Source organism: Python bivittatus, unplaced genomic scaffold, assembly GCF_059951505.1.
Source record: "Python bivittatus isolate LINGU-HERP-01145 unplaced genomic scaffold, Pbiv_v1 ctg000080_np1212, whole genome shotgun sequence".
In the NCBI taxonomy this organism is placed as follows: Eukaryota; Metazoa; Chordata; class Lepidosauria; order Squamata; family Pythonidae; genus Python; species Python bivittatus.
In genome coordinates, this window is record NW_028277035.1 from 28,236,310 (window position 1) to 28,264,158 (window position 27,849).

The 27,849-nt window shown below is 38.9% G+C and overlaps 1 protein-coding gene and 1 long non-coding RNA gene across 2 annotated transcripts; one reads left to right on the forward strand and one right to left on the reverse strand.

Annotated features, from left to right (window-relative positions):
* ZCCHC10 (zinc finger CCHC-type containing 10) lies at window positions 1-21,067 on the forward strand. The gene is made up of 4 exons (XM_007431892.4): window positions 1-84; window positions 10,145-10,303; window positions 13,161-13,202; window positions 16,957-21,067. Exons 1-4 carry the CDS (start codon window positions 35-37, stop codon window positions 17,240-17,242), a joined length of 537 nt encoding a protein of 178 aa, XP_007431954.1. The 5' UTR covers window positions 1-34; the 3' UTR covers window positions 17,243-21,067.
* LOC112541079 (uncharacterized) lies at window positions 17,017-27,822 on the reverse strand. The gene is made up of 3 exons (XR_003085116.2): window positions 27,526-27,822; window positions 25,332-25,461; window positions 17,017-17,147 (listed from the first exon to the last, which is right to left on the reverse strand). It is a non-coding gene; the product is annotated as an uncharacterized LOC112541079 (long non-coding RNA).
* Between the last annotated feature and the right edge of the window lie 27 nt (window positions 27,823-27,849).

Genomic DNA, 27,849 nt, shown 5'->3' on the forward strand with positions numbered 1-27,849 from the left:
TTCCCGGCATGCCTCTTGGGTCCGTGCCCGGCCGATGGCTAAGATGGCGACTCCCATGCATCGCTTGATTGCTCGGAGACAAGCGTGAGTGTGTGGAGGGCAGAGAAGGGCTGGAGAGGGAAGCAGCCACCCTGGGCTTCTCGAGAGAGGGGTGTTAGACGAGCGGGAGGCAGTCCTGCGGGAGAAGCGCGGGAAATCCAAACCGCCTTGCTCCCCAGCTGTTAGCGGAGGACAGCGCTACGAGGGAAGAATTGGGAAGTCCTTTTTAAAAGGGCGAGAAATAGTTGCATGTGTGCAATTGGTCTTTTAAGGAGGCTGGATCCGGGTTTACGTGTGTGAGGGGGCAGGCGCTGAAGTGCCTAGAATCACCGCTCCTTCCGCGGGGGTCAGGGATTGGAGGTGCGAAAGATGTCCTAGCTCCGTTGATACCAACCCCCGGAGGAGAGCCTCCTTGGTCCATTGTTGTCGCGGTGTGTTTCTCTCAGCATCGCTTGCTGTGGAAAAACTCGCAGGGTAAGCGATTTAATGGGTATCTGGGCAGCTGTGGTAACTTCTTGCCCTGTTTATTTTGCTTTGTTGCACCTGCCATCTAAAGTGATAAGGATAAGTCTGTAGATATGAAAGTGCCGTCCTCCATAACTTCTCTCACAAAATTTTATGCGTTCAAAAATTATTAGAAATAAAGTGCAGTTGTTTCCTGTGCAGATTGCTAAAAACATTATATGCAATGTGATTCTATGCAATTTTAAATAGAATAAAGAGAGCGGCTAAAGGTGAACAGTACTGAGCTAGAATGTGGTTTGTTTGGTGTGTTTTAGTGTATTGTGCGAACCCATCAAATTGTGGTTTCATAAATTAATAATGATTAAATGCATCTAAGTCACCATGTGGAACAGTGCTGCTTCTTAGGTATATCCATTTGCAGATTTATTTTGTAGAGATTGTAGCTTTAGAAAAACTATTTAGAATAATCATTCAAATGAACACAAAGAACATAGTAAAGGATCATGAACCTTTAAGTTCTGTTTCCCATTAGCATTTTACATGTAGCTTAGCAGACTGATATTAACTTTCTAGTCAAGTATTAAATAGACATGAGAGTTTGGCCCTGTAATCTTCAGTATTGTGTAAATATAGTAATGTTTACATTTTTAAAGACTTCAGTAATGCTAACTAGATATATTATGTTAAATGTAATAAATGTCTTCTAATTGGCTTCTCATAATGTGTTTAACATTTTATAGTGAGCTTTCACTAATAGTTCCAGCATCAGAAGTGTTTTCTCTCTATAAACCTAAGTATTTTGTAATGCTGGAATTAGTTACAGGTTCTTAACTTCTTAGAGTTAAATGAACATTATGAAAAAGTCCTAAGTCTTCAACCCCAACCCCTGCCCAATTATTTATTATCCATGCAATATTTGGATGTACTCGTGAAAACCTTCTGGTAGATACACAGTCACAACAGTAAATATAACTAACATTATATTACTATTTTTTACATACCTATAACATTTTTCAGACTAAGCATGTCATCTAATCCCAGCATCGTTGCCATTCCTGTTAGCACTAATCAGAATTTGAAACTATCAAGTAGACTGTATCAGCTGCTCTGGGACTGAATGACATGCATAGCTTTAAGGAAGCAATAAATCATAGTTAAAGGAATCACAGAGGATGGGAGCCTAAAAGTTATGTGTGGTCCTCTTAATTTTCTAAAACTTATCATGATCTGTGAACATTCTTGTTTAGATGCAAAATCAAGGTTATTTTTCTTATTTGTGATAAGAGAATAACATCACAGAATATTAGTTTGCTTTAAAGTTTACCTATGTTGTCGTGCTTTTGAATAAATAGTCTGTTGGATTTACAGTCTCCTCTCTGATGCTTTGCTACATTATCTTCTGCCTATTTAAAGAGAACAATCAGTTTATTGTTCTGTTAACAATGATAGCCAGAGTACATTACTACGGAATCACCCCAAACCTGTGAATTGCCACCTTTAAGGGGAAGTGTAACTTTCTCTAAAACTATCTGTATGAGCTTGTGAATACCTCCACAAATTCAATTGAGTTGCAAATAAACAACACCTTGTATCATCTGAACTGAGCTTCAGCTGGCTGGTCTTCAGATAATCTGTTGCCATTTTCTGCCACCTCACCAGGAGAAGCCTGTTGCAAATATATGGTGAAACTTCTGTGTAAATCTTTGGATGGCCCCTCCAGATGTTACCTATGTTATACTGTATTTTATCTCCTCAAACCACATTTTTTCTTCAATCTACATTTTAATCATTTGGGGCATCTCTGGCTCTCTTACAGCTGCTAAAGTACAATTTTCAGCATTCTTCACCATCAGCTAGTGGAGCTGTAGAGTTATTTCTGAGACTCCTAAAAGATCACCCCGTCAAGGAAGGCAATCTCTTTAGTTCTATATACAATTTTATTCTAATCCAGTTAATTGGAAGGACATGAATCTAAGAAGTGAAAAACTCAGTCCCATATGCCATATGTCTTTATGGGATTGAATAAATCTGCTAAATTTCTTTAATGTATGTAGTATTAAACACTGACAACAAACTGACATTTATTTAAAAACACTAGAACATTATTAAAGAACTAATTTTCCATAACGTAACACACTGAAAAGCAATGTTTAATAAAGTAATCAGTCTCGTTAGAAATACAGTCTAAAGCATTTTAAGCATTCAACCTTCATTCTCACCTTTCCCTACTATAATCCCCATAACAAAATCCTGTCTCTACCCTTGAAGTTTCAGTGCTGATCCTTCTATTACTTTAGTTCTATTTATAATCTTTTAAGCAGCAAGTACGATGGCTATTTCAGTTGGGGCAGCTCTATACCTGAGCGACTGTACAAAGAACATAAATACTTTTGCATGAAAAAATGATAATGTGTTCATAAAATGCTCTTAAAATCATCTTAATGAAATATATTTAACAGCAACAAAGGGTTTTTCTGGTAATATAATTTAAGAAATTGTACATTGCCTGCTGATATCTCTTTTGCAGTCCCCAGAATCCTATTTTTGTGTTCTTTGAAATGGGGGAGGAGGTGAAGGGGGAAAATAGGCAATTTAAACCATGCAGAAGCTTAACCATCAATTTCACTTCTTAAAGCCTCAAAACCCCTCACTCAAAATTTGTTTCTTTGAAATGCAGCCCTTAACACGCAAAGTCTAGTGTGGCCCTTGAGTGGATGTTCTGCACTCCTGTTATAGGAGATTTGCATGTTTGTGGAGGAGATTGAATCAACAGATTAGTTCCTTTTTGCATAGGCATTTGGGGCAAACTGTAATGACACAGAAGTTTCAGAACAGAAACTCTGATCTTTTTTACTTGCATCCTGACATTATATGAAAGTATGTAAGTTAGAGAGATTGTATCACAATGCACATTTTTTGTTTGTTTGCGTCCCTTGCTTTCTACTCCAGTGGATGCCTATGATATCAGGGAGCAGGTTTATTTATACCATTTCCCTATGTTCCAATGTTATAACAATAAATCTTCCTCTAAACAATGCTGATAATTCTGAAAGAGAGAGCTAAGATTGAGACTAAAAGGTGACTATAGACTAGAAAAAGAGCCCTTAGGCAAAAGCCTGCATTATCCCAAGGAGACAAAAATTGTCTTAGTCAATGCAATACACACTTTCAAATGAATCTTGAGAAACATTTAGTTGGTTTGTATTGAAAAACTGATGAAATTCAAGTGTCTTGGGTCAAGTGATCTGTGGATAAGTCATGTAAATTCCAATTAGATCAGTGATTCATAATAAGAATATTTTAGTAAATTTTGAATAGCAAAGCAACTATTGATTGGATTTACATACCATACTAAGCCATGGGTTGTTCAATTTACAAGTTGTTGCATTTGCAGAACATCTTGAACCATTAACTCTGACTTATAAACCACAGTGACTGAATTTGGATAACATGCTGAACTAAAAGTAAATAAAGTATATTTAGCTTGTTTTGTGAACCAAGCCACTGTGAAGCTATAACCTCAACCTAGCAACTTTCTATACTTACTGAATATTGTTGTTAATTAAATAATAGGCTGAAAAGCTGGGCTTAAATAAGCTTCGAGATGATAGCATTCCAAACAATGAATTTCTGAATTGCAGAAATGAATTACAGATAGTCCTTAAAATTCAGACACAGTCATAAGTGGTTTCAAATAATGAGCATGCCAGCTACCTTAATATTTAAGTATGAGGCGTTTAATAATTATATCTTTTGAATGTGACTGCTCTTTAAACAATTTAAAATGTTGCTTGTGCAAAGTATTATGAACATGCTTTTAAAGAGGGATATATCGTAACAACCATCAACAGATTATAGAAGGAGAGCTGTGTTAGTTCATGGTGGCAAAAAACAGTCTTTGAGGTCTGCTGTGGAGTGTCTTAGAGGACACATATAGTTCAGGCGAACTCAGAAAGTCTCACTAAACCTGAATGGGTTTTTAACACATTGCAATTGTATATTGAAAAGGTACTTATAATCTGTCTCGCATGTAACCAGCATCTGTATAACCAATACTCTTCTCTCCCCAACCTCACCCTAGTTTAAATCCTACATCAGTCTAGCCACTTTATGCATCTGATGAAGTGAGCTACAATTCACAAAAGCTTTTTAATAAAATTTGTTAATTGGGAAAGGTGCTGCCAGACTCCTGATTTTTTTGCCACCATCAATAGAATGAATCTTGGAGTACCACAGATAGGCCTAGCTGATTTTATTTACTTAATACTTTATTTTGTGGCTTGTCTTAAAGTCAAAATATATTCTTAATGAAGTACTAAATAAATACAGCAACAAACAAGCAGTCATGGGTGCCCATGTAATACCTCTGCTAAGTGAGTTTCGTTGGTTATCAGTAAGCTTCTGGGTGCAATTCAAGGTATGGCATAGGGCCTGGCTATCTGGGGGACTGCCTTTCTCCAATTGTTTCTGCCCATCTGATAAGAGTGACCATATTCCAGGTCCCATCTTTAAAACAGTCATCTGATGGAACCCAGTTGAGGTGCCTTCTCTGTCCTGGTGCGTGTCCTTTAGAATAGTATCCCCTTGAAGGTTTGTTTGTTTACTTATTAAATTTGTCTGCTGCCCATCTCCCCCAGAGGGTGACTCTGGGCAGCTCACAATGAAAGTAAAACTCACAAACAGTTAAAAATAAATACCCCCATTAATTAAAATTAATTAATTAGTTAAAAAGTCAAACTACAAAAACAAGCCCTGTACATAAAAAACTAAAAACATTCATGATGATGAGGGAGTAAAATCAATTATTTCACAAACCATTTCCACTGGTGCAAGCCCCCATCTGGCCCCAGGCCATCTGGCATAGCCAAGATTTCACGTTCCTCCTGAAGCCCATGAGAGTAGGGGCACACCGCACCCCTGGTGGTAGGTTGTTCCACAGAGCGGGGGCCATGGCAGAAAAGACCCTCTTCCTAGATCCCACCAGTCAAAATTCCTTGACTGGTGGAGTCTGCAATATGCCCCTTCTGCCGGACCGAGTGGGCGGGCTGATAAAACAGGGGCACGACAGCTCCTCAGATAACCTGGTCCTGTGCCATGCAGGGCTTTAAAGGTAATAACCAATACCTTGAATTGGACCCGGAAGCAAACCGGCAACCAATGCAGCTCGGGTACAGTGGTGTTATATGGGCCCCCTGGGGGCATTCAGAACTGTCTACACTGCTGCATTCTGCGCCAGCTGTAGCTTCCGGATAGGTTGGTTGTCTTGACTCTGCTGTCATTTAACCAGGCCTTGAAGACTTGGCTCTTTCCCCAGGCTCTTCTTCTACATTAGGAACTATGTGCTTTGGTGGGAATTTTATTAATCCAGTGAGTATATTAGTCCCCAGGTTATCGCCTGTTGCTGTTTTTATTGTACTGGATGTTATTTTTAACTTGTATGCCACTCAGAGTTATGAGTTGGGCAGGCTATAAATTTAATTTATACATAATAGAAAAAATATCATATGCAATTTATGGTGGCATATTTCAGTAATTAATTTCTGTCAATTGTCCACTGAAATCTTATAGTTAAGAAAACCCTGTATATGTTCTGTAAAAACCAATAGGCAGCTGGATCCAGACATTTCATAGACGGTTTTTCTAACTAAGTCATCCCAGAGTCTTAACTGCAATTCTATCATTTTATTCTTGAAATGACTTCGGTATTTGAGCTGAATACAGGTAATGACTATTGCTGGGGCTTTGGCTGAATAAGTAGCTGATGTACACTTGGTGTTCCAGAGTTATTTGTTGATTATAAAATATGTCAAAAACTGTGTGTTTGTAGTTAAGAAACTTAGTCCATAAGCTTACAAACTTTTCTCCTGACTCTTCAGAAGGACAACAAGAGTATAGGATGGTGCCGGTTGCTTAGTGAATTCTTGCCTACCATCCGGGATGTACAGAGTATCTATAAAAAGGTTGTTCAATCCCAGTATAAACTGTGGACAAGTGATGGCCTCAAGCCATCAGTGTCATATACTAGGAGGACAGCAAAAGTTTCTACTTGCCACCTTCTTCTAGTAGATGTGGAGAAGAAAGAACATTTATACCCACACCCTGTCAGAGCTCCTAAGGACACCTTACTAGAGGTCTTTTATAATTTGAAGTAGAGTGAGGAATATCCCTAATGCTATAGGTCTTCATATGTTGTATATGGATGTCCTTCTGTGTATTTTTTTTTTTTTAACATGGTGCCAAGGTGGATGTCAACTGTTTATGGGCCAGTAGGTTGATGAACTATGGGCATATGGCAAAAGGTTTGTGAAGGAGTGTTGAGAGCTGAACATTGTTGTTTTGATTGTGGAACCTTCCAGAGAATTCCTGACCTGGATGTTCAGGACCGGATGTAGAGAATCACACTTCAATCAGGCTGGTGAGATACTGGCCTCCTGTTGGGCCGTTGGGTGATGGGAGAGCAAGGGACTGCTGGTAATTATCCTTCACAGATGGCAGATGGTACAGGAACCCTTTAGAATACAGGTAGATACAGTTGATTGGAGTTGGGGCCAGCAGCATGGCACAGTGAGAAAGATGAAGAAGAAGGTGTTGGAGGGCCCTGGCAAATTGTCTGTTCTGCTGGAGATGGCTGCAAGAGTTGGCAGCAGCAGATTCTTTCTGATGATAGGGGCTGGTGGCAGTGCGAGCAGAAACTGAAAGGTCAGTGATGGGATCAACCAGCCTGGACCCTGTGGCTGCTATATAGCTTCTGTTTTGATATGACAGCCATCTTATCTTTGCCACGTAGAAGCTGGGTTGAAGGAGATATGGCAGGCGGCATAAGGTGGGCCTCACTCAGGGAATGTGGTTCTGGTATCTTGACCCATTGCTGTGTTCAGCCCTCTGTGCTCCACCCCAGTTCTCAATCATTGAACCTTCAGGGGCCCAGGCTTTTGGATGCTGCTACTAAATGCCAGGTCAGTTCATAATAAAGCTTCCCTCACCTGTGATAAGGATGAGACGGCTGATCTAGCATGTATTATTGAAACTTGGCTGAGCACAGAGGGAGAGATTGCCCTCTTGGAAACCTGCCTGCCTGAGTTTTGGGTGTAACATCAACCAAGGCCAGAGGGCAGAGTTGGGGAGTAGCTTTGTTAATCTAGGACATTCTGGTGACATTTAGAAGTGCTACTCTAAAGGTGACTAGACAGGAGACTTTGGGCTTTAGGGATCACGTGGGATTACTAGCCTACCAAACTCGCCTGCTGTGAAGCAACCCCCTACCTGAGCTCCTTGACTCCATGGCCAGATTGGAGTTCCCCAGTCTTGGGAGACTTTAACCTGCCTTCTTTGGGGGGTGGAATCAGAGGTAACTTGAGAGTTTATGGCCACCGTGACAACCATGGATCTGACCCAGATCATCAAGGGCCTGACACATAATGGTGGTCACACTTTAGATAAACCTTTAATAATAATTAAATTTTTGAGGTTGTTGGACTCCTTAACAATTGGGTGGCTTGCAATTACAAACAACATAAATAGAAAAAAATCACACTGACTAGAAGACTAAACACTACCAGCAAAAACCATAAAGACTGCAACAACCCTATCCCAAGGTCTGGAGAACAAACAACTTTTCAATGATTTTCTGAACCTTGTTATGGTGGGTTGTGTGATCTGGGATTGGAGGAGATTATCATTATTCCCCTGTCACGGGCAGATCATTTTCTGATTTCCTTGGAGTGTGCTGGGGGAACATGTTAGGAAAAAGGGAAGGGGAGAATGGATATTCATTTACAGAGCTGCTGTGACGAATACTCTAGACATCTGGCAGATTAAGCCTCTCAGATTCACTCCAAGTTGGACTTTAATCTTCATTCAGGTCCTATGGAGTTAACTGAATCTGAATCTGGCTTGGTTATCTAGGAGGAGTTTGACCCTGCTAGTCTCAAGGAAGTGGACAAGGTTCTTGAAGCTGTGAGCTCAGCTACATTTATTTCTCCTGGTTAGCTAAGGTTTCCTGGGAGATAACATGTAAGTGGTTGCAAATGCATCCTTGAGAGAGGCGAAGTTCCTGCTGACAAGTAAGGAGAGAGTGGTCCGTCCACTCCTCAAGAAACCACTCCTAGACCATTTTGGACAATTTTTGTCCCATCATTGACTTCCATTTTTAGGGAAGGTTGCTTAGAAAGTGGTCATGCTGCATCAGAGGAGGAAGCAAATTAACTGGACCTCTGTCAGTCAGATTTCAGGCCTGATCGTGGGACTAAGACAGCATAGATTACACTGTTGGATGAGCTCTGGAGGGAGCAGGATGGGTCTTTTGATACCATTGATTATGGTATCTTTTTGGACTGGCTCCAGGGATTAGGAGTTGGGGACACAATCTTGTGCTAGTTTTTCTCCTTTAGGGTCAATCAGTGCTGGTGGTGAGAGGAGAGGTCCGGCCCATTTCCCTTTTTGTATGGTGTTCCTCAGTGCTTGATGCTGTCCCCGCTCCTATTTAACATTTACATGAAGCTGCTTGGTGAGATCATCATGAAGTGAGGTATCATTAGTATGCTGATGATACTCAGCTATACATCTCCACCTAAGGCTAACCAAGGGGTGCTATGGAGATACTATCTTGGTGTTTGGAGGCTGTGGGGCTCTGGAAGGGGAAGAATGGTTCCAGCTCAATGCTAGCAAAACTGAGTGGTTGTGGGTGCTAGGACATCCTTATGCCAGTGATTTGCCATCCTTCTAGATGGGCTTGTACTACCCCAGACAGAATCATTGTGCTACTTGGGGGTCCTTCTGGAGTCATGGCTCCTGTTTGAGGAACAGGTGGCAACTGTGGCCAGGAAAGCTTTTGCATAGCTTTGTGTTGTGTGTGCTGGTTGTGCCCTTTCCTGGACCAGGAGTCACTGTGCATGGTCACTTATGTTGTGGTTATCTTCCATGTAGGCTACTGAAATGGGTTCTACATTGGGATGACTTGAAAGACATCTGCAAGCTACAATTGGTGCAGAATGTGGTAGTGTGAACAGTTCTGGCTATATCTGATATGCCTGTGTTACCTTTGCTACTCAAGCTGCGCTGGCTCCCAATAGGCTTCCAAGTACAAACTAAGGTGCTGGTTGTCACCTATAAAGCCCTTCATGGCATGGGGCCTGGTTATTTGAGGGACCACCTTTCTCCCATTTTCTCTATCCATCTCATCAGATCCAAGAGGAGGAACACACTCTGGGTCTCATTGAAAGCCATCTTGCAGGTCTCAGGAAGCATGTCTTTTCTGTTGCAGTGCCTGCCCTCTGAAACACCATACCAGCCAACATTAGGTTAGCCCCAACCTTGTTAGCCTTTCAGAAAGCTCTCAAAACTTGGCTATTTTCCCAGGTATGGGGTTGATTGCTGATTTCCTTGGTTTTTAAATTTTGTTAGCCACCCAGAGTCATTTGCAAGATGGGTGGCAATATAAATTGATTAAATAGATGAAGTTTGTTGAAATGTGAGTACATTCAGTTTTGAGCAATCATCACCAAGTTATGAGAAATGAGACTATAGCAGGGGTTAATTTAAAACTGCCACCTAGTTTCAAGCAAAGTAGCATCAACTGTTGTTATATCTTACTTTTAAATCAAAAACATATGGTCTCAATCACTTTTATATATTTCCACAGGGAGGCAAATAAGCAACATGTAAGGTGTCAGAAATGTTTGGAATTTGGACACTGGACATATGAATGTACAGGGAAAAGAAAATATCTGCATAGACCATCAAGGACAGCAGAATTTAAAAAAGCACTTAAAGAAAAAGAGAACCAGCTACTACAACAAAGGTACGAATTACTATATAAAAGATTACATGTCATTTATAGAAAAGTATATGTGGAAAAAGGAGAACAGAGTAAAAAGCTCCTAACAGGTTCTGCACATATGTAACTGGTCACTAGGGAGGAACACATTAGAATGTCATGCATAACACTGTAACCCAATTAATCCTGAAAACTAGGGAGTGTTCATTTTAGCTTGAGAGAACCCTGAGGTTATCTGGGGTTAAATGAACAGCCTCCTGTCAACGAAAGTATTAACAGTGTTGAGAAGGTTAATAAAGCATTAATTCTCTCTCTGCTTCCAAAACAGAAATGAAATCTTGTCTGGCAAAAATGCTGCTTCTCTAGGTGCTCCATCTCCTTTTTAATTTTTACACATGCATCTGGCAGGGTTTCATGAAGGGGTAGAAAGGTGTTAAAAAATAGTGGAGGTGGGTAAGTTTTCAACTTGTCAAGCCCCGTGAGACAAGCAATTTCAAGAAACAAGAACCACTTGGAATTCTGAAAAGATCTTTATTGCTAGCAGGGTAAACTACAGAATCTTGAAAGCCTGTTATAGTAAAGCAATTTTCCAGACCAACTTATACCTAGTGTAATTAAGGCAAAGTTCTGACCTCTTCAGTGGAACCTTATCAGAAGCAATCTGATATTGAATTGGGGCTGTCTCAATACAGTTGGTACATTGTTGGGATACTTACTGTGATTTTGGAGCAGTCCATTTGAAACTTGAACCATCCAGTTCAGAAAGTCCTATGATGAGGATAAAGAATTGGTGCCTCTTCAGGACTAAGACTCATGTGAATCAGGGGAATTACAGAGAAGGACTGGACATGAATTTTTCTCCAGATGTAAAACCACTGGATATGAGAAGCTGCTAGAACCCAAGTGAAAGAGAGGAGAACAGTGGACTTAAATCTGCCCAGTAGGGCATCTTCCTCCAGGCTGTGTCCTTGCTCTTGCAACCTGAATTGTCTCTGCCCTTTAACCCTTGAGGGAGGGGGGAATCTAGGACTCTTCAGAAGCAGTCTTGACACTGAAACACTTGTTCTTATAGTGGTCAAGTTAACGTTCACCATTATTAATATCTTCCACAGTGTAAATAATTTGAAGGAGATGCTAATGATTGCACAACTGTGGGGAGCATTGTACTACATTTTTGGAATGGTTTTGGCACGGTTGCACTTTAAGGTCAGAACAGCCTGTTTTGAAATTGAAATGTTTCAAATTGGAAATGTTTGACACACCTCATAAAGATTAGAATTGTGCAAGGAAAAAGAGAACATTATTTCACTGCTTGTTCTCTTTAATTATGGGGAAATCAGTAAAATAGATAAAAGTTCATAAAGATGTACATATGGACTTAAATTAGAATAAGTCCTAGCAAACCTTTGTCACCTTTATGAATCAGCATGTAAACAATTGCAGTGGGGCCTCTTGTTAACATCTGTCTATCATGATCAACAAAACTGGCAGCAGCTATTTAAGTCAGCAGTAAATACATTCCTCCAGTTCAGTTTTGAACTGTTTCCTTTCTTGGAACTATTGTGTGATCATTTCTTTTCTTCTTTGGCTGTTCTTCTGTTCCTAGTTCTGCTACTAGTTCAGTTCTCCTTTTGTTGCAATCCTTCTTTTTATTTTATTGTGCCTGTTAGTCTTCTCACTCCATTTCTGGTTCTAGCATTGTTTCCCTGCTCATTCCCTCACTATTTACCCTCACAATTAAAATATTTATGTAATTCAAGTTTATGCATTATTAAATAGAAATGGAATGTTCTGTTTCCCTCTGGACTGTGCCAAACTCCAGGGAGGCAGTTTCAACCATGCTGCTCTGGATGGAGATTCAGCATTTCCCAGAATTAAATCCTCTAAACCAGCAGCAGTCCAAGGTGTTCTGGACGCAGCATTCCCGATGAAATAGCCAAACTGTCCCTGGAATGGTATGTCCGGAAAGAGTTCAGCATGGTCCAAAGAGAAATGCAGTGTTCTAGAATTCTCTGAAATGGTCTGTTCCTGGCTCAGTGAACTTTGCACATCCCTCAGAACATTAAAATTATAATTAAATGAAATATTATTCAAAAAATAAATGTGACAATTTTGCTATTGTGATTTTTATTTTTTTTAAATAGGAAGAGACTAATTTTTACAAACACATTTATTTAGATGACATCATAACCTTTTTTCTATACAGTGCACGTTTCTTTATCTTAATAGGACATTTTAGAGTATTTGTAGCATATTCTGCATTCCATTATTTTGTTGTTGCTTGATTTGTTAAGAGATAAGTGCATATGTTTTGACCTGTATGCATGTAGTATGCAAGCAGGTTAAAACTATAATGATGGAAAATAATTAGTTAAGATTAAAGGATAATATTTAAACATGTATGATTTAAAAAAAAAAACTTGTGTACTTGCTTTATAGTATCTGAAGTGTTTATATTATTAAGACACCCTGTTACAATTAAGCATACACTACAACAATTGATATTCCTTTAAGTTGGATTTAGTCAAAAGAAACCAAAATTCACCTAAATATTTTTTTTCATACATGAACAGTATTTATCTGCTTCTTGGTTATGAAATTGTCTAAATGACTTATAAATAGTAACAAAACATATTTAAATAGTTTAAATTAATATGCAGTCCAATTTATTTAGTTTGTTTTTGTTGTTTTATTGATTTATTTTGCTCTCTCTCAAATTTCCATCTTCGCCTTTCTATTTTCTTACTTGTTAAGAAACTGATTTTGGTCTAATGTTAGTCCATGTTTTATGACTGAACTCTTTTCAAAAATAAATATTAATTGAAGTAATCCCTTCCTTCCTCCTGATTCCCCTCCCTCCCAATCTCCTATTGTCAACCAGCTCTGGAGAATGTACTACAGACAGGAAGAGCAAGAAAAAAAGGTATGTAAAGAAATAATTTTAAAAATTAAATAGATTTCATAGCACCAATAGTTTCATAGTATTGTTATCTTTCACTTTCACTCAGACTCATGTGCATCTACTTCCTGTCCTTCCTTAGCCAACAAGAAGAGATTCTTTTTAATATGGTTATTCATTATTTTGATTTATATCCTTCCCTTCTGTTCTTAAAGAACTCAGGGCAGCTAACAGCAATAAAAATGCCAATACAAAAGGCTAATAAAAATGGTTAAAATCAGTCAAAATTAGCTCAAATCGAAAAAGGCTGGCTAAAGAGGAACATGAGAATAACTCTGCTGAATCAGGCCAAAGCCCATGTTTGCCCTGCATTCTGTTTCTCACATTGGCAACTAAATATCTCTGAGGTGTTCAGACGCAGTGGTTGGAGACCTAACCACTCCTGTCATTGTTGTCCTGTAACTGGTATTTGGAGGCATCCTGCCAATCCAAGAGAAACATTGAGTCTTCACGACTAAGCCCTTGAAAGACTACATATTTATTTAATCCCCCTTTAAAGCCATCCAGGTCATCACCACATTTGGTAATGAATTCCACAGGCTAGTTACATGCTGTATGAAAGATTTTTTTTTCATGATTCTAAATTTCCTTCCAGTCATTTCCATTGGATGAAAACCCTGATCTATATTTTTGAAAAGGAAATGTACCTCAAGAATGTCCCCGCCCCCAGTTGTCAGGCTTTATGCCAGGCTCAGCTGCAGTTCTTGGCTCTCCAGACACTTCACCCCTTATTCAGGAATTGGCTTACTTAGTAGAAGGCTCTGAGACACAACTCAGCTTGATTTGTCTTTTTTACAGCAGACAAGCATGAAGCCATATATACCTAGAAGATGTGTCCTTTGCACTATACAGTGGGGCAAAAAAGTATTTAGTCAGCCACCAATTGTGCAAGTTCTCCCACTCAAAAAGATGAGAGAGGCCTGTAATTTTCATCATAGGTATACCTCAACTATGAGAGACAAAATGAGAAAAAAAAATCCAGAAAATCACATTGTCTGATTTGTAAAGAATTTATTTGCAAATCATGGTGGAAAATAAGTATTTGGTCACCTACAAACAAGCAAGATGTCTGGCTCTCACAGACCTGTAACTACTTCTTTAAGAGGCTCCCCTGTCCTCCACTCGTTACCTGTAGTAATGGCACCTGTTTGACCTTGTTATCAGTATAAAAGACACCTGTCCACAACCTCAAACAGTCACACTCCAAACTCCACTATGGCCAAGACCAAAGAGCTGTTGAAGGACACCAGAAACAAAATTGTAGACCTGCACCAGGCTGGGAAGACTGAATCTGCAATAGGCAAGCAGCTTGGTGTGAAGAAATCAACTGTGGGAGCAATAATTAGAAAATGGAAGACATACAAGACCACTGATCATCTCCCTCGATCTGGGGCTCCACGCAAGATCTCACTCCGTGGGGTCAAAATGATCATAAGAATGGTGAGCAAAAATCCCGGAACCACATGGGGGGACCTAGTGAATGACCTGCAGAGAGCTGGGACCAAAGTAACAAAGGCTACCATCAGTAACACACTACACCGCCAGGGACTCAAATCCTGCAGTGCCAGACGTGTCCCCCTGCTTAAGCCAGTACATGTCCGGGCCCGTCTGAAGTTTGCTAGAGAGCATTTGGATGATCCAGAAGAGGATTGGGAGAATGTCATATGGTCAGATGAAACCAAAGTAGAACATTTTGGTCTAAACTCGTCGTGTTTGGAGGAGAGAGAATGCTGAGTTGCATCCAAAGAACACCATACCTACTGTGAAGCATGGGGGTGGAAACATCATGCTTTGGGGCTGTTTTTCTGCAAAGGGACCAGGACGACTTATCCGTGTAAAGGAAAGAATGAATGGGGCCATGTATTGTGAGATTTTGAGTGAACACCTCCTTCCATCAGCAAGGGCATTGAAGATGAAACGTGGCTGGGTCTTTCAGCATGACAATGATCCCAAACACACTGCCCGGGCAACGAAGGAGTGGCTTCGTAAGAAGCATTTCAAGGTCCTGGAGTGGCCTAGGCAGTCTCCAGATCTCAACCCCATGGAAAACCTTTGGAGGGAGTTGAAAGTCCGTGTTGCCCAGCGACAGCCCCAAAACATCACTGCTCTAGAGGAGATCTGCATGGAGGAATGGGCCAAAATACCAGCAACAGTGTGTGAAAACCTTGTGAAGACTTACAGAAAATGTTTGACCTCTGTCATTGCCAACAAAGGATATATAACAAAGTATTGAGATGGACTTTTGATATTGACCAAATACTTATTTTCCACCATGATTTGCAAATAAATTCTTTAAAAATCAAACAATGTGATTTTCTGGATTTTTTTCCCCATTTTGTCTCTCATAGTTGAGGTATACCTATGATGAAAATTACAGGCCTCTCTCATCTTTTTAAGTGGGAGAACTTGCACAATTGGTGGCTGACTAAATACTTTTTTGCCCCACTGTACACAAATCAAAACCCTTATGTAGTTCTGTGTGTCTTTCCAAATCAGTAAATACCTGGATGGTCTCCTGAAGGCCTTGAAAGGCACCTGATCTATGTTGACATAAAGTGTTCTCTAGCCTGGTTCTATTGGTTTCCACCTCAACAGTTACATTTCTTGTGTTACTTTTTTTTAAGCTAAATGTCCCTGATGTCTCATGGCTGTATTAGTGATTGCTATATTTTTCTCAGCTGCTATGTATTTTGACTTTTGTAGTTGTGATTGTACTTGTTTTAATTTTATTTTAAATATTTTTCACTGCCGAGAGTCATTTGTTGCGATGGGCAGCTATATAAATTGACTGAGTGACTGACTTAATAAATAAAATGTGAAAAGGAAAGTCTTTTGAGTCCTTAAAATATTTCGGTTTCATCTTCTGTAGTTTTCCATCTCTATGGTATTTTTCCCCCCAAATGTGACTGGCATATTGTTTACAGTATTACAGATATGGATATACTATAGATTTTTATAGGGGCATTACAATGTTGGCAGTTTTATTTTCAGTCCCTTTCCTAATGATGCCTAGCATGGATTTCCGCCTTTTTCAAAGCTCCTGCCCAATGAGTCAATACCTTCACTGGGCTATCACTGTGACCCCAAGAGCCTAAAATCTTTCCTGGGTACATAAAGCAGAAAGAGCAGAAACCAAATGTGATTCATTGACATAGTAGGAAATCATGTTCTAGTAATGTCTATATTATTGCATAGGCTGATATCTAGGCTCAGATCTATGGCTGGAGAATTATTACTTAAATCCAGCTAAATGTTCTAATTAGAAAAACAAAGCCTTGTTCCAATTTTTGTTGTTCATTTATGACCATTGGTAGTCATACATGGTATGCCTGTGCAAATCATTTGATAAGGGTCCCTTTCCATCATACCCCATTCCCCTGGCAAGGATTTGCTCCTTGACGTGCCATATATCCTGTATATGCATGAAAGATCACAGGAGAGCCTTAAAACAGCTCAACTGAGACTCTTCTGCTTTGCTTTGCAGCTTTGAAAGGTGTATGCAGAGGCAAAATCTCACAGAATAATTTGCATAGGCCTACTGCAAAGCAGTAAACTGAAATGTCAGCCCTTGAGTGAATGTCAGAATATTTTGGGAGAAGATGCGAGCTGTCCCGTAATACAGTGTCTTTAGTAGTTTTGCCTACTAAAAGTCTAAAACATTTCTTTTAGTAGATTTTACTAAATAATGTCTGCTGGTCCTTTTAAAACTTCTGTGCAGGTCTAAAAGTGTGACAAGTTCCAGCAGTAGCAGCAGCATCACTTCAGCTAGTGAGTCTTCATCAGAGAGTGATGACTCCTCCTCCTCTTCATCAGATGACAGTGATAGTGATGAAAGCACTTCCAGTTCTTCATCTTCTCCATCATCAAGTAGTTCTTCTAGTTCTTCTGACTTTGAAACAGAGTCAAGTTCTTCCAGCAGCAGCAGCAGTAGCAGCAGCACAGATAGCAGTACAGATGATGAGCCACCAAAGAAAAAGAAGAAGAACAATTTAGTGCGATGCTAGGACTACGGTGGCATTAAACAATAACTTGCATCTAAAATGCATAATGGCCAAACTAAACTAACCAGTTGTCTGTTTTTACAGTTGTAAAACTGTATGTGTTTTTACATAGTAGTTGATAGGCCATAAGCTGTTAAATGGCAAGTAATACTTACTGAAAGAGTATTTTTGTGGATTACTGTTTAATAGGGAATGCTACCTTTTTTCTTAATTTTTAAAGAAATCTAATATTTATATGAATTAAGGTCCAGTCATCCTGATGTTTACATGCCAGAAAGCAAAACACATTTCTCTGAATCATCCTGTGTTATGTCATAGAGCAGCCTTGTGTTTACATCAGTTTTATATTCTAAGTAAGATGGAAGGAGACTATGAAGTTTGATTTCAGATGGCTAATATATCCAAAGCCATATGTAATGTCCCTCCCCGGTTACAGAGGGAGTGGCATTGTGTTTTGTAGGGGAAAAAAAGCCTGTTAGGTAAAATCAAAAAATAGTTCAATATTCTAGTCAAATAATTGTTCAGTATCAAATTTCTGTTAATACGATTGTTTTGTGATCAGTATCCTATATATGGATCTTATTTCCATCTCAGTCCAGTGAGGTTGTTCAGCCTATTGAAACAAGACTCTCTATCTCGATTGCCCTTCTGGACTTGGTCTGCATATGCAAAATGATGGTGGGTAGAGATCTTCACATAGTACTGAAGAGTATGCATCTTACTAGAATTTAACTCTCTCCCTCTAAAGCCTTGTAACAAGCCCTCCTGCAACATTGGGTTTTGATTGATTGCCACACACAACTTCCTTTTGCCCTTTTGCTAGCATAATTGCTGGCTAGTTCCTTGCACTTACACTGCACACAAACTTGTGGAAGAGGATATGACAACTGGGGGAAGAGAAAGGTAAGATCTATTCCCTCATTCACTCTTCCAGGCAAAGAAAAATTCATTATGAACTCCAATAATTGCTGGATTTTGTTGTTGTTTTTCCAATAGAAATAGATACTAATACCATAAGCAAGAGATAGCCAAAAGGAATAAAAGAAAATAGTTTGTACTATAATTTCAAAATTAAAAATTATGGGATTTTGTCTATACTATTATTCCTAGTTTAGAGGGGGTCAGAGAAAGAGTTTGGGATACATCTTGACTCCTACTTCTAGTTTTATACCTTACTTTCATATTTTCCTTCCTTTTGGAGAAAGGCACGTGTTTAAATTGATTCTCATGTAAAGCATTAACTTGGCAACTGGTCACTGGGTAAACATTTCAGCCCAGAAATCCTTAGACTTCATACTATGTTTACATTTGGCAAAAATCTAAAACATTGCCAGCTAACCATTGAGTTAGCAGTGTTTCTATTCCTTTAAGCCTCTATTTTTACCTTCTGCCATTTATTGTCTCCACCCCCCTCCAAATTTTTTGAGCTATTATGGTTGTAGTTTAGTGGGTACTTTAAAAGTCATTGGCAATTAGATACTTTTCCAGATCACTTTAAGTTGCCTCTTTAAATGCCAAATTCTTGTTTATGTTTACATATAATTTCAGAATAAATTCTTAAGTTATATTGCAGATTTAAAAAAAGAGCATACTTCTGTTTATTATAGATGGGAAGAGAACACAACTGACATTGAAAAGCAGAGAAAAGAAATATTCAAAAAGTGGCATTTGATTCTTTTCTAAAATAGAAAGTGATAATATTTAACTCAAAAATCAATTAACATCCTGGGTCCCCCCTTGCAAAAATCATTTAAGTCAGAGGTGAAGAATTTATTTCACTCCAAGGTTACACTGATTTCAGGAACCATACAATATCAGTGGATGATGCCACAACCAGAAGATGATGGGGCCACTTCACTTCAAGTACGCAGCCTTCAAATTCCTTTCCTGGAGACAGACCAACACACCCCCTCCCCCCCCCCATAGTAATTAGGCTTTAAAGCTGCCTTTGCTGAAATCAGTATGAGCTGTTTTTAAATTGTGCAAGTTTTGGAGAAGTCTTATTTCTGACCAGTGCTTGACATAGGTGGACTTGTTTTCTCTGCCAGTTCTGGAAGGAGGAAGGGCTTGGATAGAACCTGAAGGCCACGTGGGACACCCTCAACTTGCTGAATATGGCTTGTTGAATAGAGGTTCCCCGTGTTCAAATTTAAGCACAGGATGATTAACAAATTGCTCCCTAAATCAGAGGGAAATCTTGAGGGAGCAGCCTGCTGTATGACAACATATAGCAGCAACAGTACTGATTTTATTTTTTTAAATGACAACTTGTTTCTGCCTTTTTGTCATTCTTTGAATAGTGGCTTGACATTTCTTGTAGCAGCCAATTTTTCCCCTCATCCAAGTCTCAGTGGTGTAGTGTACCCATTGGCTTCACCTTGTCTAAAGGGCTAGGATACTCCTTTTTCCATGGTTTGGACCAGAAGCGTGATCCTCTGTCCACTGAAAGAGAAACAGCACTATCCAGAACTAACAAAGGCCACCTTCAGTTTTGTAATGATTCTTGCAGGCAGCTACGTACATGTCTCTCTCCACTACCAGAATCTTTGGACCAAGGCCAAATGCTTTGATCTTTTTAATAAGACCTGTTTGAGCTTAAAGACTTCCCTTTAAGCTGTTTTTGCACTGTGCGTGGAGAGTAGTGTTCAGTGTTGCAACTGAAATGTTTCATCTTTGTGCCTTTTCATAATATTAAATATGCCCCGAAAGCATTATAAAATGGAAGAGTTTGAGGTGTTTGCTTTGTTGTCTGCACACTATTTTGGGCACCTAGAAAAAATGTTATACAAATGCTTTCAATGAGAAAAATATTTATTTTCAGTGGAGCTGGATAAAAGAAGATATCTTTAAATATTTCCCCTTGTGATATTTTTGCATAAATATTCTTAGCCTATAACATGCATTTGATTATTCTGGTCATATTCTAATTTACAGTCACTTATTTAAAAATAAAATGTTTATTTTTTGCATAGCACAAGTTATATAATTAAATGAATTTGAATGGAGGATACATATTAGGCAAGATTGCAGTCCATTTCTTGTAGGTTACAGAAAAAAAATAACATTGTGATGAGTTCTAGCAATTGGCAGTAGTCAATTAGTGATACAGTCTCTTTTTAGTTTCTTTTTTGATGGGTCTTTTTATGAGGAATATGTGGGAGGGGACATCTTAAATATCCTAGTTTAGTTAAAGTATGAATTAACAGTTGAACTATTTTTTTATATTTTTATGAAAATGTAGTGTGTAGAATGACTTTTGAATACAAATGTTCTATTTAAATGTTTATGTAAGTTGTGCATTTCAGTCTGTAACCATTTCTATGTTTTGCAAAATTCAGACACTATAATTCTAAAACTACCAGAAAATTATTTGAATCATGCTATAGAATGTATAATTTAAGAAATTAATAAATTATTAAATGCAAATTAAGGATTTAAACTTTTATTTTCACAGATTGTAAATTTCGTATGAATACTGTAGATTATTTTCATGATTAATATTAACTACCATAAAGGATAATGGAAGAACTATCTAGATGATGGCAGAGACTGTTCAGCTTTACTTAGAAGATTGTTGCCTGCTAATTAAGCAGAATGGGAAGAACAAATAATGCAGAGATTTAAAGCCACACACACAAAAAAAGGCAGTAAAAGTGCTAATGACTCTGCATCAACAAATATGGAACAAAACTGTATTGCCTAGATATTGGAAAACATGGGTGTGTAATATCTATGCAAAGAAGAGAGATACAGGAGAATGCAAATTACCACACTATTGCACAAATTACAATTGCAAATGAAGTTTTGCTTTAGAACTTGCACAGAAGAATAAAGTCATACATGGAGAGGAAAATGCCAGATGGGCAGACAAGTTTCAGAAAAGGCAGAGGACTCTATCAGGTAGCTAACAAAAAATAGGTAACAGAGCAAACACACACACACACACAAGAATGAGGTTTATTTTTGCTTGATCAGATACAGCAAAGGATTTGAGTATGTAGATCATGCCAGAATGTGGAGTATAGTAAGGATAACAAGCGTGCCAGAATATCTGATTATTATTCTGAAGAATCTTTACATTGGCCTTTAAATTGAGGCCAAGTCCACAGTGAGATGGGCAGTGACAACTTTGAAATATAAATAAATAAAAATAAATGGTATTCTAAGAATTGACCTTGGAAAAACAGAATGATTCAGAATAGGACAGAGAATGAGACAAGGATGTACATTATATGATTCCCAATTCTGTTTAACTTCTCTCTCTCTCTCTGTTATAAGAATGGCAAAGTTGGAAGAGATGAAAAGTCAAAAATAGGAAGCTAAAACACTAACAATTTGAGATACACAGATATCACCATTTTGTTAACTGAAAATAGAGAAGACTTAGAAGGGCTCATTACAGCAGCATCTATGGGGGGGAAGAGGGGAGTGATGAAAGATGCAAGCCCTACCCATTTTCCATGCGTGTTGTGATACCATATATATGCCCAAGAGGAGTGGATCTTGCAGTTACATTGCTTTTGTCACTCTTGACAAAAGTAGCAAGATCCTGCAACACTCTTGCCTGATTATGAAAATAAACATTGATTAATGTTAAACAGTGACACAACAAACACAATGTCACCCTGCATGCCTAGTAAATGTACCATTGTTGGCAAAGAAATGAAGGTATTAACTAGTTTTCTCAGTTGAAGAATAAAGATGGATAGTGTGCTGGAAATAAAAAGGTGTCTGATTCTAAGGAAAAAAAACACTGATAGAGAAGATTGTGAAAAATACAAATATTTATCTGATAACAAAGATCAGAGTAATTAAAGCAAAGGTTTCTCCAGAGGTAATATATGATAGGTAGATGAGAGATGGATGGATGGATGGATGGCTTTCAAGAAGGTTATGAAAATTATCATGGACTATAGAAAGAGCCAATCAACTAATCCTGGACAAAATGAAGCCTGGCTGTTCCCTTCAAGTGATGACGAATAAGCAGAAACTCATGTGATTTGGGCACATGATGTGAGTAGATGATGAACTAAAAAAACCAAAAAAAATACAGTTGGCAAGGTTCAGGGGAATAGAAGAGAAAGACAAATAAATAAATAGGTAGTGTCTGCCTATTTAACTTACAATAGTTCTATGGCTAGTAACTTGGAAACTATGCCATTGCCTGGGTTCACACTGGCACAGTACAGCGTGAGTTTATACTAATTTTGTGAGTTTGCTGATGAACAATGCCCCATTTGCTGATATAATAGCATTATATTAGCATTTACAATGTGTATCATATAGCTCCACCTTCACCCCCCAAAACATTCAGAACATTCAGATTTAGATATTTTTCAAGTAAGGGCATTAAGAAGGATGCAGAACATCTGGACTGGATGCCAACTGTATTTAGAATTATTCTGGCTCTTGAAAATTGAGGCCAAGTCATTAAGGACTCATTGATAATTATCTGATGTGCATCTCTTACAGCCTTTTATGGCTTTTCAACCTGAGAGTGCAAAACTATTATGCAATCAGTTTAAATAATTAATTACAGGACAGGACAAAGAGCGAGCTAAGACATCACAGAAAGAAATGAGGGCAATGCTTAAGCTGAAATACTGTTCAAGGCCAGTTTATATCTTAATCCAGACTTGAGCATTTAAAACTAGCACTGGTATGTACAAGAGCTGACACCATGCAGTATCCAATTAACCCTGTGTCAGGTTTTTTAGCCAAAGGTAGAGCATACACTGTGAATCAAAAGGAAATTGCTGTCCTCTTTATTTTGTATGTCATATGCATACTACTGTCTTATAATTAAACCATATCAAGGGATTTTCAGAGAAACATAGAATGAAATGGTTGAAAAGACCTTGGAGATAATCTAGTCCAATCTCCAGTCGAATGCAAGAGTCTATTATTATAGCATCCCTATAAACACCTCCAATGAGAAAGAGCCTACCACTTCTTGAAGCAATTTGTTCCAGCTTGTGCTGTTAGGAAACTTTTCCTGATATTCAAAAGAAAATTTCCTGATATTCTTTTAATTTAAACACATTGTTTCTTGTCCTGTCCCCTGGATCAACTCTGAACAATTCTGCCCTGTCTTCCATAAGACACCACATCAGCTACATGAAGATACCACCTATTTCCCCACCAGTTTTTCCCAGGTTAAACATATTCAATGCTTCCAACCATTCCTGAACAGTTTTTCATTATTCCACATCACCTTGATTGCTCTCCTCTGAACATGTTCCAGTCCAGAGTCAATGTCTTTCCTAAACTATGTTCAGACATGCAGGATTCTAGGTGTACTGAGGTCTGACTCACCCAAAAGAAGGAACAATTATTTAACACTACTTCTGTTGCTGAAGCCTAGGATTACATTTGCTTTCTCTGCAGTTACGGCACCAGAGTTGGCTCATGTTCACTTTGTGATCCATGGCAAGCTCAGACTCAGACAAGGAGATCAACAATGAACAGCCTGCTCCAGACTTACTGGATGAACCAGTGCCTGAGGACCTGCAGATAGTCAAGGCAGGACCATCTGGTCATCCACAGGAGCAGCTGCTGTCAGTCCCAAAGATGAGGAGGTTGAGCTCCTGTCTCCATCTAGCACAAGAGCTCCTGTGTGGAGAAGAGAGCAGAGCAAAGGTACTCTGCAAGGCTCCTTGCAAGAAAGGAGTAATCTCCTTCCATAAGGAGCAACACTGACCCTGGTTCTACTTAAGTAGAGCAGCAAACCCTGCTGTTGGAAATCACTTGCTAACCCAGACTCCATATGCATTGCATCTTGACTTTTGAATCCTGTGACTCTGACTTTGGGTTGTGGTCTGGCTGACAAACCTTCTGTGATACTTTGACCCTTGGACCTTAAACTTTGACTACTGTTGCCTACTGGATTGGAAATTTTAGGACTCTAGTAAGCAATCTTGCTTAGCTTCTTTCCTACTTGTGTGTGCATATGCATTTCTGCTCATGCTCTCCCTGCCGCTTGGGCACTTGTTTTAAAAGACTATCAGTAAAACTTGCAACTGTCTCTCTCATGTGTTTGGCTAATCCACTAGGATACCTAGAACCTTTTCACATATACTTCTCCCTGTATCATTTCCTCCATCCTATTCTCATGCCTTTGATTTTTCATTTCCATATGTAGGACTTCACATTTGTCCCTGTTGAACCTCATCATGCTGGTTTCAGTCCATTGGTCTAGCTTGTGAAGATCATCTTGAATCTTAATATTGCCCTATAAAGTGTGTGTTCTACCAGCTATCATTATGTTATTCACAAACACAATAGTTTCTAACCCATCATCTAGTCATTTATAATAAGTTGAATGGCACGGGTCTAAAACAGAGCCCTGCAATATATCACTTGCTATTTCCTTCCAGCTTGTTAAGGAGTCCATTCACAAGTACTTTTTAGGTATGACCACTCAACCAACTTTGCATCCATCTGATAGCAGTATAGCCACCCCACGTTTTGCCATCTTCTCTATTAGGATCTCATGGGAGCCTCTGCTGTAGTTAAATTATATTATGACCACTGTTGTCAGGTTCAGCCCAAAGAACTCCATGAGACAGTACAGATACAGTTCTGTTGCATTAATTAGCTTCCACCTCAAAGACAGGAATCTCTCCAGACTGAATCTAAACTTCCCAAGCCAGCAGGCCAAAACACCATGAATTCCCTAGGGTGGTGCCAGTCTCATCTTCTTAACCTTCCCATGCTCCTGTTGGGGGCTAAGGGAATGCTTATCTCCCTGAGCGCAGCCTTCATCAAACCATTCCATCACAACTATATTCCTATAATCAACAAAACTCATTATTCTATCAGAAAAGATCAATGGCTTATTCTTGATAAACCCATGCTGTCTCCTGATACGCAATACAATCTTTTCTAAAAGTTCACAAACCAACTTCTTAATAATCTGTTCCAGAGTTTTGCCCAGTATCAATATCAACTTGATGATCTGTAGTCATAGGGGTCCTCCCCTTCCCCAATTTTGAAGATAGGAATATTTGCCCTTCTTCAATCTTCTGGCATTGCAGTCATCATAATTTCTCAAAAATCACAGAAATGGGTTGCCAATATGACATTCACAAACCTTTTCATTAATTTTGGATGTAGCTGGTCTCATCTTGGACACAAAATTATTCATGGTAGCCAGGTGCTCCGAAATCATCCTTTACTTATCTTGTATCAGTTATTCTATTTAGGTCAATTTGGGGAGAACACTGAAACAGAGTAGGAGTTGAGGAGCTTGGTCATCACCTTGTCATCTGTTAATATCCAACCACCCCTTCTCCAAAAAGTGAGCCCACCCCTTCCTTTTTCTTCCTTTTACTATTGATGCAGTCACAGATCTTTGTGGGCTAGATTTCTTTTTATGTTGGTTGGACTGGGACAACTTCCGGTTTGGGATGGCACTGTAAGCATGTATCTCACTTCTCTCCTGATTAAAAGGTTTTCACACTTCTGAATTACCAGACTGTATGGATAAATACTTTGTTCATTGGGTAATTACAATTTATTATATATTATTTTGTTTTTAATGAGCTACTGGCACAGCAATAAACGGTCAACTGCTAATTCCAACTGCGTCACTATCCGCTAAGCCAGGAAAGATGGTGGAGGATTCTTCTAACTTGTTAAAAGAGATCCTGGCTCAGATACAAGTCTTGAAGCCAATCCAACAAGATCTGGCTGAGCTTAAGAGTGATCCAAAACAGATGCAAGAAAAAATGGCTAGATACGATTACATGCCCACAAGATATAACTCAAGCCAGTCACAATATCTTGGATAAATGAATTACTTACTTATAAGTCACAACTGTACATGAAAAATCTACATGTGATTGGTATTAAAAACCCTCCACGTCAATCAAATCTAGCTGAATTTATGGAGGATTTTTTCAGAAAGCTCCTTTCTTTAGGAACAGACTTTCCAGTCGAGATTGAGCATGTGTTTAAAATTCCTTTAATGAGAAAGAAGGCTGGAACTAGTTCCAATAACATCACTGTGCAGTTCCTTTGTGTTACCACAAGAGATGAGATTTTATGTATATTTCGCCAGGAATCAGTAGGCTCCACTGAAGTGGGGTTCCAGCCAAGTAAGATATCAACATATCCTGATTTTACCAAGGAAGTTTTTGATATGAGAAGGCTGTTTATCGAAGCTCAAAATCTTGCCAGATCAGCTAGTCCATTATGCTTGTATAGAAAAGGATTGCCTAAGACAGCATCTTGTTGGAGATGTTATAAGGACAGTGCTTCTTTAAAATACATGTTTTTATAATGTCCTATGCTTACTAAGTTTTGGGAGAAAGTAGTGGATTATATAAATATCACTGTGCGACAAAAGCTAAAATTTTCAGAGGATAATATTCTCTTGAATTACATACCTAGTACATGGAATTTGACAACTGGAAAATGTAAATGGACTCTCCATGCCCTTACTGTGGCTAAAAGACTTACATTGCAGCATTGGAAAAATAAATGAACTGCCCCATTTACTCAGTGGATTGAAGACCTGATTATACTTGCCACCTATGAGCCTATAGCTGTAGACTTTGTATGGATAAGTACCCGAAATATGGGACTTATTTATGCAAAATACAGTAGGTTAAAAAAAAAGCATGATAGTTATATAAATGTACAGTATTAGAAAGATAAATACACACACACACATTTGCATATTGTATTAGAAAATTATATATAGAATTAAAACTTATTGTTGTAACGACATATTTTATTTTTTCTGTTGGATTCTTTTCACTTATTTCTTTTTTAAACACTTATGTATTTTTATTTGACAATGTATGTATTTTTGTGTTTTGTTCCTCCCCCCCCCTTTCTGTTATTTCAAAAGCAATTAAAAATAAATAAAAATGCCCTCAAAAAAGACTACCTCCTTTCTTATTCAACATGGATTCTGACCAAGATTGGCTGAAGTGAAGAACAGTTCCTACACTGATGGGTAGAACTTTTTGTGCCATCAAAGATGTCCTGCATGTCAGTCCCAAAAGTATCTGATGGCATCTGCAAAAGTCTTATCCTCCAGGCACCGTTTACTGCCTGTTCTTTCTATCCTTGCTCTTCTCGTCTCATATAACCACATGCTAAGTCTGGGCTAGCAGTGTGAATGAAAGATGTTCTGAATGCTTGAAAAGGTGCCACTGCTGAAAAAACAAAACAATACAGAACTTGATGTTATACTGTAGTTCTGATCGTATATCACTTACTACTGCTTTTAATTACTATTTCTACAACAATTATTAATAAAGTACTGGAAAAGGTACCTCAATATCATACACATTTGGATGAAACTAAATTCACTTTAATCTGGTAGCCAGGAGGGCGAGTAGACATCAATGAAAAAATTGTCGCCGCAGCCGTCTGACCAGCTCCCTCGACTATCCCGCCCGCTGCAATAAGATAAGCGTCGCCCGTCTGAGGCCCCTCCGCCTACGAAGCAGGCGAGCGGCACGTTTGGCGATCGCAACTGTCGATCGACATTTTGTGGGTTGCATCCCAAACGGGAAAATCCCTTTCCCAGGGTGGGCGGCGCTCGGGGCTCGGCGAGGGCTTTCCGGTGGCGGGTCACGTGGTAGGGAGTTTGGTCC

Excerpts from the sequence above, each read along its gene's own strand:
- ZCCHC10 (XM_007431892.4), top strand. The coding sequence starts at position 35 with ATGGCTAAGATGGCGACTCCCATGCATCGCTTGATTGCTCGGAGACAA. Across the intron at positions 85-10,144 it reads TTGATTGCTCGGAGACAAGC|GGAGGCAAATAAGCAACATG; the intron begins GTGAGTGTGTGG and ends ATATTTCCACAG. Across the intron at positions 10,304-13,160 it reads AACCAGCTACTACAACAAAG|CTCTGGAGAATGTACTACAG; the intron begins GTACGAATTACT and ends ATTGTCAACCAG.